The following is a 10,510-nucleotide window of genomic DNA, read 5'->3' on the forward strand; positions in this document are numbered from 1 at the left end:
AATGGAAAGTCATTAACCTGTCCCCTCCATGCTGCTTTCAGATCTGAGTGAGGACAGTGGAGTGAAGGCTAAGTTGCTTACTCTGCACAATGAGCTGAAATCTGGCAGCTTACCTCCCATACCCCCACCAGGTAGAGCATACAGCTTATGCTAGAAAATGCACAGAAAATCTCAGCAGAGCAATATTGTTATTTTGAATTCAATTTGTGAATCAAATTATAAACTTCATTAACTAGACTAAATTTCCATGTTTCATAGACTATGATGATAGTCCACTAGAGAAGAAAAGAGAGATGGAGCAGAGCGCAGACTTTTCTGAGGACACAGACTGTGATGGCTCTTCTTTACCTGAAGACTCCCCTGAGGTACAAATCAAACCCATCAGGCCCACCAGACTGTACGAAGCAATATGCTGGTTATATCTAATTTAATGTTTGGATCTTTAAATAATTAGAGTTCCCGGAAAGTGGAATGGCTAGAGGAGAGTGTTGACGAGCCAGGGAATGAAAAGTAAGATTTTGCTTTTTTGATATAAACCCATCACATCTAGAATTATGAACACATTCACATCTCTTCTCTGTTTTTGTTTTCGAATCCACAGCTATCTGCAGATGACTGCTGGGCAGCCAGAGGAAGATGAAATCACATGGGGAAGCGATGAACTGCCAATTGAAAACATGAACTCCAAATCAAGACATGGTGAGTTTAATTTGACTCTAAAAATGTTCATTCTTCAGTGATAATTAAAATGACAAGGGAAAGGGAATTTTCCAGATGGGGAGTGCAAATGAGATCTTGATTTTAACACTTAATTTGTTAAATAGTTACAGTGGAGTAAAAAGTACAGAAAGTAATAAAAGTCATAAGTCAGACAAACATTATTTAATAGCAGACCAGTTTAGGTGTAGAAAATATACGTAGCATGTGTAAACATTAACCAAAGGTTTAACCTTTTAAAATTTGAATGTGCTTGTAATTTTGCTCCTGTATTCATTGTTCTCATCATTCTGTCTTTCCCCAGATGGGCCGATCATCACAGAGGATGAGCTGACCTCTTTGCCCCTGGTCAGGGTGGTCCCTGATGGCCAGTATACAGGCTCAAAGCTCAACACTGTGGTCCGGATGATGAGGGGGCTTCTGGAGCAGAAAGTCCCATTTCAGGAGTTTGAAGTAAGAATCTATGTTGAATTTCATTGCTTAATGAATTAATTGTAACTCTGTGGATTTTAATGAACATCTGTTTTCTTTGTTGACAGAATCTTCAAAATCTCCAGCCACTGGATGACTGCTTAATAGGACAGACGAAGGAGAACAAGAAGAAGAATCGCTACAAGAATATTGTTCCCTGTAAGAAATGTCACAAATGTGTTGATTCATATTTATCTCACAACAGGAAACTTAGAGGCCTTAAAGTCAGTTTCACCAAATCTGATATTTTTTTGTATGTATATAGTCGACACAACTCGAGTTGTACTCGGCAAAGACGGGGGTTACATCAATGCCAACTTCATCAAGATGCCAGTGAAGGATGAGTCCTTCATGTATATCGCCTGTCAGGGACCTTTACCCACCACACTGGGTGACTTTTGGCAAATGGTCTGGGAGCAGAAGTCTAATGTGATCGCCATGATGACCCAGGAAGTGGAGGGGGGCAAAGTGAAATGTCAGCGGTACTGGCCGGACACCAGGAGGACAGCAGAGATGGTGGACGACAGGTTACAGATCATGTTGATTAAAGACCAGTATCTGGACCACTTTGTCATCCGACTCATCGAAGTCAAAGATGTGCAGGTAAAAATATGTATAGATTTTCTCTGAGATAATTTAAACTTAACAAATAAACTCTCTTCATCTCAAACTCAGATATACACTTAATGCACACATTTCCTCCTCAGACTAATGAAGTACAGTACGTAACTCATCTCAACTACACGGGATGGCCAGACCATGGAACACCTTCACAACCTGAGCAGCTGCTCACTTTCATTTCCTACATGAGGCACGTTCATCGATCAGGACCTATAATCACACACTGCAGTGCAGGCATCGGCCGATCAGGAACCCTCATCTGCATAGATGTGGTTCTGGGTCTCATCAGTAAAGATGCTGATGTAAGTATCAGTCTTAATCTTGTTTGTATCTCTATTGTTCAGGATGTTTCCAATCTAAATAGCTTTTTTTGTAGTTTGATATTTCAGATGTCGTAAGAACCATGAGACTTCAGAGGCAGGGAATGGTCCAAACAGAGGTGAGGTTAATGTTTCCTTTCTTTTTTTTAATAAGTCCTAACAGTTTTGACACCACAGCTCTTTTGCTCACATGTTCTCACATTTGTATTTTTTTTACAGGACCAATATATTTTCTGCTATCAAGTGATCCTCTATGTCCTCAGATGCCTTCAAGCAGAAGAAAACATGTCAGGCTAGCAGAAGCCACATATCGCAGTTGTGTAGAGGCTGGTTGACTGTTTCACAGAAGCAAAACAAAAATGGAGCAGAGTTGACACAGGCAGAAAGTGCCAAATTACATGTTTTTAAAATGCCTGAAAATATTTAGTTCCTTTTAGAGTAAATCCTTTAAAGAAGTCTATATTTTTATGTTTGCTTTTTGAGTTCTCTCTCTTTGGCTGCTACTCCCTTTGAATGCATTTATGAGAACTGCTGATTGTATTTCTTATGGTCACCTACAAGAGAACACTTAATTTTTTTTGCAGGATTTTGGATATTCTCAAATAATTATGAAAGTGATCAATGAGCTCATATTTTATGTGGAACAAAATTGTACTTGTGTATTTTAAATGCTATTTTAATGCTGGAACATGCCTTGACAGAATACTATGTCAGTATTTGCTCTGTAAATCTATTATACAGTAATTGCTCACTGCCTTAGATTAATGATGAAATTAAAAGTGTACATATTCATCTCTTGAAAATTAAACTGGATACATTTTAAATGTTATGTAGATGAAAGTTTCATTTTCAAAAAATCTAAATTTTTTTTTACCTTTTGTCATTTCACTGCAGATCGCAATTTAGCAAACATTTGTCTGCCTTATTGTTAGCATCTATGCTGTGTAAAGAGGTTAACCTAATAGATCATTACCAAGTTTAACTAACAAAACCACTAAGAAGCAAGAGCAACTATTGGAGCTGCATAAGCTTAGATACTAGATTGGAAAGAATGCTCAGTAAACACTATACAATCAGTACCACATAAGTGATGGCACAGTAATGCAGTTATGAAGCTCATATTCTTTGGTACATTTGAAGCTCAGCTATAGGTTGTGATTATGTTTTTGTATTACAGGGATGAGTGTTATTTTGTCAACCAAGTAATTAAATATCTTACACTATAATGACAAAAAAACAAACCCTGGCTTCAAATTGATGATACAACAAACACTATTTATATTCACATTGTATGTTTTTGCCTGGCTATTGCATTGGAATGCATATTTTACAGGTGCCAATGTTACTGTGTCTTTTTGCTGTATGTAATAATTAAACACAATTGCCCTGAATGAGTGGAAACCCTTAAGCTATCTGATGGACCCAATATATTACAGCAGTAAACATGAGGTGTTGCCTCAGACATGGATCGTCTTACACCAATTTCACCACCACGTGGTGCCAAAAATCATTATGGTGTCACTCTAAAGTGAATCCGGAAACAATGGCATGTTTCCAAACCCCTTTGATGATAGTTTAATGGCTGTTCAGCTGCGCAGTTAAAGAAAATAAAGACCATATTGCTCTTTATGTTGGACAGCGCTTTTATGGTTACAGAAACACTTATAAAGAACTGCACTAACATGCAGATTTCACTATATTTTGTAAATGCCTTACCTGTGAGAGCCAAGTGAGCAGCTAAATGTAACGTGTAAAGTAACTGATTATTACTCATACTGTAAAAGGTAGTCTGCTAAATTTACTGGAGAAACTACATTTACTCCACTTTCTCTATCTGACAGCAGGTACTGTACTTTTACAGATTAAGATTTTAGAGACAAAATATATCATCAGCTTCTAAGATGGTTTGTTGTCGACTAAAAAAAAAAAAAACTCCTCTAAGATCAACTAGAAAAGCAAAATGCTAGTATGAATACATCAGTCGTCATAATCATCCAATACTGTAACATGGTAGTGGATGCACCATACTAAAATACTATTTACTATTTACTTAAGGGTATGTCACCACTGCAGACTGCAAAATTATATAAAGTGGTAGAAAGTCACTATGTACATTTACTTATCTTTTATGTTTCTGTATTTCTGTTTCTGCTGCTTCTTACTTTGCCTTTACTACATTTCAGTTGAAAATACATTTAATTTATATCTTCAGATCTTTATATTGTAAGCATATTATAGTGTACTTGGCCCCGATACGTTTGTACTTAAGTCAATATTTAAATGTGGACTTTTATTTGTAAAAATGTATTATTACACTCTGGTATTTGTACTTTTACTTAAGTAAAGGATCTCAGTAAGTTTCTTCTAGCACTGATAATACTTTATTCAAGTTAACACAAAATCCCTGAGCGCGTCTTTGCGATATTCGCGTTGAATTGACAAATGCCCTGTTGGGTATTCAGATTTGCATTTAAAAAAAAACACAAAACAACACAAAAGTCTGGAGTTCACAAATTTTTCCGCAAAAAAAAAGTCAGCTTTTACGTCCAGCGGAAGTAGCCAGACTCATCCGGATGTGACGTTAATGCCAGTTCAATGGCAGCCTACACATTGGCCACGCTTGCCTTGTAAAAATTACTAGTTATTTTTTTGGTAATATATTTTCACAGTCGTCTTAAATCATGTCCGGGCGACAAAGCAACAAATTGCCCAACAATTTGCCACAACTGCAGAATCTCATAAAGAGAGATCCTCAGTCGTACGTAGAGGAGGTAAGTGTTGTTAGCCGATTAGCCGATTAGCCGATTAGCATGCTGACGAGTGTTTTCACTGTAAGTTACTGCAGCAAAGACGTACCAGTGCTTGTTGTTTTCGTCAGTTTCTGCAGCAGTACCGACACTACCAGTCCAATGTACAGATCTTCAAACTGCAGCCTGACAAGCCGAACAGGGAGCTGGCAGACCTGGTCATGTTTCTTGCTCAGGTAACAGCCTCTCTCTCCCTGACTCTCAAGTGGATTAACTTACATCAGTACCTTTGAGATAAAGCTCCTCTTGTCCCACAGGTTGGTCACTGCTACCTGCAGCACCTGTCGACGTTTCCACAGGAACTGTCAGAGCTACTACTGAGTCACCACACGGTCCTCCAGCCAGACCTGAGAATGGTAAGAAGGTGTGTGATTTAACGGGGGAAGTCGACTCCTCATATGGCACTGACAAGCTTGTTTCTGTGTGTTTTCCTTAGACCTTCTGTAAAGCGCTGATTCTCCTGAGGAATAAAGATCTGATCGACCCCTCTGGCCTCCTGGAGCTCTTCTTTGAGTTGCTGCGATGTCACGACAAATTGCTTAGAACGGTTAGAGCGCTTGGCCCTGAAATGGCATCAGCAGAGAGATTCTCCTCTCCTTTGCACCAGCCACAGTCTCATCATGGGACAGATTTTTACCATGCAATTATAAGAGAATATTGAATTATTGTAAGAGACGGGAACCTGTTTGTAGTAGTTTGGGGTAGAGGGCAATTATTTTGTGTATTCAGTCAAAAATGCAGCATTTTAATTTCAGTCCTTTCTAAATTAACCATTTCTGACTGACTGATTCAATATATAACTTTTGCTTCTCTCTCTCTCCACAGACACTGTACACACACATTGTAACAGATATCAAAAACATCAATGCTAAGCACAAGAACAACAAGGTCAACTCGGTATGTACATTTACGCACAAGTCACCTGTACTTCACGCTGGACTGTTTGAATACAGCAGCTTCTTATTGCAACTTATTTTGCAATCTTGTGTGATTCAGACATTACAGAACTTCATGTACACCATGCTCAGAGACAGTAATCCCATTGCAGCGAAGATCTCTTTAGACGTGATGGTGGAGCTGTACAAAAGGAACATATGGTGGGTGTGCAGCGTTTATTTGACAAGAACTTGTTATTTTTCATCATTACTTTGACCTGTTTGTCTATTTTGTGTCACAGGAACGATGCCAAAACAGTCAATGTTATTACAACAGCATGCTTCTCCAAGGTGACAAAGGTATGTTTTGTTTTTTTTCCCCATCTGATAGCAGTTCTTTGAAGTGACAGTACTGAATAAGCAGAAAGCCTTTACATCCCTGATTCTTCCACTCTTCAGATCCTTGTTGCAGGTCTTAAATTCTTCCTGGGCAGAGATGAAGATGAAAAAAATGAGAGTGATTCTGAATCAGAGGCAAGTACCAAAATAAAGTGTTTAAAGGAAGGATACTTTTATTGTCGTCTAGAGTATAAGGATTCTAAGCAAAGTTATAATTTATATGCAACACAAGGAAACAAATGGCATTTTGATTTTCTCTGCAGTTTTTAAGAAACAGTCTTTGTCTTCCAGACTGAAGGACCATCAGCTCGAGACCTGAAGCTGAGATTCTCCACTGGCAAGAAAACCACTAAGAACAAGAAGAAGTTGGAAAAGGCAATGAAAGTCCTTAAGGTACATTACTTTACTTTTTGTGTTGCTATATGTTCGAACACATTGAGTTTGCTCTTTTAATTCTCTTTCCTCACGTACTATCTGGGCAGAAACACAAGAAAAAGAAGAAAGCAGAAGTGTTTAATTTCTCTGCTATTCACCTAATTCATGATCCTCAAGGTAGGTGCACCTGCCGTCTCCAACACAGAAAAACAACTCCAGTGCGAAGAATTTGTCCACGTTAATTGGTTTTACAATAACGTCCAAAAAAAATTCAATTTCAAATCTTTTTTTTTAGATTTCTCAGAAAAGCTCTTGAAGCAGTTAGAAGACTCTAAAGAGCGTTTCGAGGTGAAGATTATGATGATGGAGCTCATATCCAGACTTGTAGGAATCCATGAAGTAAGTGACTGTTCTTTTTGATTTTTCTTACATTGGACTCAGCATACAGTTAATAAAAGCATAAATAAGATCTGGTTGAAATGTTTAAATCACATGCAGCACTTAGTGTTCTTTTACCTCCACAGCTCTTCCTCTTCAATTTTTATCCGTTCATCCAGAGGTTCCTTCAGCCCCATCAAAGAGGTAAAAACATAACTCACAGTTAGGTGCAGTTGATTTCTGTTTGGTTCCTAATCATCTGGTGTCTTTGTAGAGGTAACAAAGATTCTCCTGTGTGCTGCCCAGGCTTCTCACCAACTTGTCCCTCCTGAGGTACATCACAACCTACAGATTAACTCAACTTTCACTAATACAGGATTTTTTTTACACCATTAACCCAGCACTTTTCCTCTCATGCAGATCATTCAACCTGTGATCATGAGCATTGCCAACAACTTTGTGACAGACAGAAACTCTGGGGAGGTCATGACTGTGGGGTAAGAAGCCACAGTTGGATTTTCTACCCCTTTACTTATTGGATGAAGTTATCCAAAGTTAAAATATAAGTGAATGTATATTGTGTAAAATGTTATTAAAACACTACAAATCTATACACTTCGGTAATTGCAATTCCATAGTATTACTTTATTGTTTTAGTGAAGTTTTCCTCTTGTTGTACTCTAGTATTAATGCCATAAAAGAGGTGGCAGGCCGCTGTCCGCTCGCCATCACTGAAGATCTGCTGCAAGACCTTGCCCAGTATAAGACCCACAAAGACAAGAGTGAGTGACTGTTACTGCCTGTTTTTCTTCCCGCTGCACTTCTGACACGGTTCTAAATGCACTAATTTATAGGAACTGAGTTGACTCACAAAAGCATGTCTGTCTGTATTTGCCTCAGATGTGATGATGTCTGCCAGAGGACTGATCCAGCTGTTCAGGAGTCTTAATCCTCAGATGCTGCACAAGAGGGACAGGGTGAGCTGAGTGTGATTATCTAAGACACAATATAAATAACAATTTTCTTTATGTAAAGTAAGACATGGTCAGGAGTCTGTTTATAGAGAATGGTCAAAATGAATTTATGTGTGAACAGTAACAAAAAAAGAAAAAAAACAAACATTAGACTAAAGTATAATAAATAGGCCCAAAATCCAACCCTGTCAAAGCTACAGTTATTTAATTATAAACCCTGATTCTTGCTGTGCAGGGCAAACCCACAGAGGCATCAGCAGAGGCCAAGGTCAAAGACTATGGAGAGCTTGAGGTCAAAGACTACATCCCTGGAGCTGAAGTCCTGGAGGTGGAGGAGGAGAACAAAGAGGGAGCAGAGGATGAAGGTCAGCAGATATTTTATCATTAGATCCATATAACTGATTACATTGGCTGGTTTGATTAGAACAGTATGTATTTTCTTATTGGACAGATGGCTGGGAGAGTGCCAGTATGAGTGATGATGACGAAGATGGGGAGTGGGTGGACGTTCACAACTCATCTGATGAAGACACAGGAGAGGCAGTGAGGATAAAATGCACAACTTTATCAATTCCTGAGGTCTAATTATTTACAGTAACTTTGTTTTAATGTCGTTTTGTGTCAGGCGGAGAAGCTTCAGAGCATACCAGTTGAGGAAAGAAAAGCCAAAGCAGCAGTAGTCAGCAGCAGCAGGCTCTTCACTCAAGATGACTTCAAGAAGATCCGTCTGGTCCAGATGGCCAAGGAAGTCCATGCTGCACCAGGCAAGGGCCAGAAGAGGAAGAATGTGGACATTGATGATGAGGGTGACAACAGGTCAGAAAACAAAGAGTTTAAAGAATGATAACATTTGCAAGAATGAATTTGTCTTTAGAGTGTTTTGTACACTGATGTGTAGTTCTCTGTTTTGAGGCCTCTGTGTGTAAATCTTTCAGAGGGGAGCTGCTGACCTTGAGGAATATTGAGAAGCTGCATAAGAAACCAAAAACGGACAAGGAGACACGCCTGGCAACAGCAATGGTAAAACCTTCACTGTAACTGGATCGTAATTTGAACTGCTCTGAGAGACTCATTCCTGAGCAGTTTGCATATTATCACAGGAAGTAATGACGTGTTCGATTTTCCAGGCAGGTCGAACTGATCGCAAAGAGTTTGTCAAGAAGCGGACCAAGCTGAATCCACATGCCAGCACGTCCAATAAGGAGAAGAGGAGGAAGAAGAACTTCATGATGATGAGACACAGTCAAAATGTGAGAAGTAAAGGCAAACGCTCCTTCAGAGAGAAACAGGTAAGTTATGTAGATCAGGTACACATGTCAGAATGGACTGATGTATTTCATTAGGGCTGAATTCATTTCATTGGATATATTTGCTTTTCAACTAAAAATATTTTGTTTTTCTTACCCAGCTTGCTCTACGGGATGCACTCCTGAAAAAGAGGAAGCAGTACAAGTAGGACACATGGCGATAATGCTGGACATTACATCTAATTGTTGACTGTGTCAATTATTATACATCCCTCCTGTAAAACTATATCTTATTAAATGTGGATGAACTGCATAGATTCACACTTTTCTGAAATAAACTTTTTTTTGGATAACTGTGTGAATGTTATTTTTACCAATAGTGTTTACTACACCATTTTCTTAATCTTTTTTCTACATCTCATTGCATCCATAGATCTGATGATTGGCCTCTCATCACAAATTAAATTATAAGAAAATAATTTATCTCTGTAATTTCATTATAGTGGTATAATAGGTGTAATTTCATAACCTTAACAAATTAAGAGAGAATGGTATCATCATTGAAGTGTAAACAAAGTCCATAAATTCTTTTTGTGCAAAATCTTTGTACTGATCTGTTCCTGTAAGACATAATTTAATATAAATGCATATCCTCAAGATCATATTGTTCTTACTTTATCTTTAGTACACTGGAATCAGTGGGCTATACCAAACCATAGTTTGCATTTACACAGTTTGGTCCTGATGTGTGAGTTGATCAGTGCATGTTGTTGATGTTTGCAAAGTACAGCAGAAATATGCAGACATTGTACTGAGTGCCAGTAAATAGGAGCAGGTCAGGGTGTTAACTTGTTAATGTATAATTTAAGGTGAGTTTTTATTGGCCAATATAGCAACGGCTATAATAGTACAACAATTGTAATTACAGTGAAAAATTTCCTTACTTTGCACATGACTTTACTTTAGTGCCTCATGTTGAACATGCCAGTGTTATTTACTGTTACCTGTCTGCAGTGAGACAGAAGACAAATTAAGGCAGAAGTGATTTGATCTGAAGTACAGTTCTATTTGTCAACTGAAATATATTTGCTCTTCAAAACCAGGTTGGGGGAAATTTAGGATCTTTATTTAAATAAAAATAGCAATAGCACACTGTAATAATATTCAGTTACTGCAGTAACAAAAGTTCAAATAATTTAAGCTCACTTACTGACCAGACAAGACCGACAATGATCTTAAAAATTAACACTGAAGTTTTCTTTCTTCCTTCTGCTGCTCAGCAGGTAACGCTTTAAAACTACAATACCCATAAAGCACCTGGAACCA

At 38.3% G+C, this 10,510-nt stretch overlaps 2 protein-coding genes across 7 annotated transcripts in view; both read left to right on the forward strand.

Moving 5' to 3' along the window:
- The window catches only part of ptpn13 (protein tyrosine phosphatase non-receptor type 13), a 38,072-nt gene extending 34,552 nt beyond the window's left edge, over nt 1-3,520 (forward strand). For all 5 annotated transcript variants that reach the window (XM_026297166.1, XM_026297168.1, XM_026297167.1 and 2 more), the window contains 10 exons: nt 42-131; nt 259-365; nt 455-510; nt 602-699; nt 1,022-1,170; nt 1,257-1,347; nt 1,454-1,791; nt 1,896-2,111; nt 2,186-2,248; nt 2,349-3,520. In XM_026297166.1, coding sequence (XP_026152951.1) covers nt 42-131; nt 259-365; nt 455-510; nt 602-699; nt 1,022-1,170; nt 1,257-1,347; nt 1,454-1,791; nt 1,896-2,111; nt 2,186-2,248; nt 2,349-2,426 — 1,286 coding nt within the window. In that variant the 3' untranslated portion in view covers nt 2,427-3,520. The remainder of the gene's footprint in view (nt 1-41; nt 132-258; nt 366-454; nt 511-601; nt 700-1,021; nt 1,171-1,256; nt 1,348-1,453; nt 1,792-1,895; nt 2,112-2,185; nt 2,249-2,348) is intronic.
- Nucleotides 3,521-4,710: 1,190 nt separating this feature from the next.
- sdad1 (SDA1 domain containing 1) lies at nt 4,711-9,537 on the forward strand. Of its 2 annotated transcripts, none has more exons than XM_026297507.1 (22): nt 4,711-4,900; nt 5,008-5,112; nt 5,194-5,292; nt 5,373-5,483; nt 5,762-5,833; nt 5,933-6,033; nt 6,114-6,171; nt 6,271-6,345; nt 6,502-6,603; nt 6,693-6,762; nt 6,881-6,984; nt 7,110-7,167; nt 7,238-7,296; nt 7,384-7,460; nt 7,648-7,745; nt 7,864-7,940; nt 8,173-8,302; nt 8,389-8,480; nt 8,563-8,753; nt 8,873-8,957; nt 9,065-9,226; nt 9,346-9,537. In XM_026297507.1, the coding sequence occupies exons 1-22, from the start codon at nt 4,811-4,813 to the stop codon at nt 9,391-9,393; spliced, it is 2,064 nt and encodes a 687-aa protein (XP_026153292.1). In that variant the 5' UTR covers nt 4,711-4,810; the 3' UTR covers nt 9,394-9,537. The 2 variants fall into 2 exon arrangements, with proteins under 2 accessions (XP_026153292.1, XP_026153293.1); XM_026297508.1 differs by having other exon boundaries at nt 8,389-8,477.
- Nucleotides 9,538-10,510: the final 973 nt, after the last annotated feature.

Source organism: Mastacembelus armatus, chromosome 12 (genome assembly GCF_900324485.2).
Source record: "Mastacembelus armatus chromosome 12, fMasArm1.2, whole genome shotgun sequence".
Taxonomy (NCBI): domain Eukaryota; kingdom Metazoa; phylum Chordata; class Actinopteri; order Synbranchiformes; family Mastacembelidae; genus Mastacembelus; species Mastacembelus armatus.

Coding starts and splice junctions, on each gene's coding strand:
- sdad1 (XM_026297507.1), top strand. CDS start 4,811: ATGTCCGGGCGACAAAGCAACAAATTGCCCAACAATTTGCCACAACTG. Junction 6,763..6,880: donor CCTAATTCATGATCCTCAAG/GTAGGTGCACCT, acceptor CTTTTTTTTTAG/ATTTCTCAGAAAAGCTCTTG. Junction 9,227..9,345: donor GCTCCTTCAGAGAGAAACAG/GTAAGTTATGTA, acceptor TTTCTTACCCAG/CTTGCTCTACGGGATGCACT.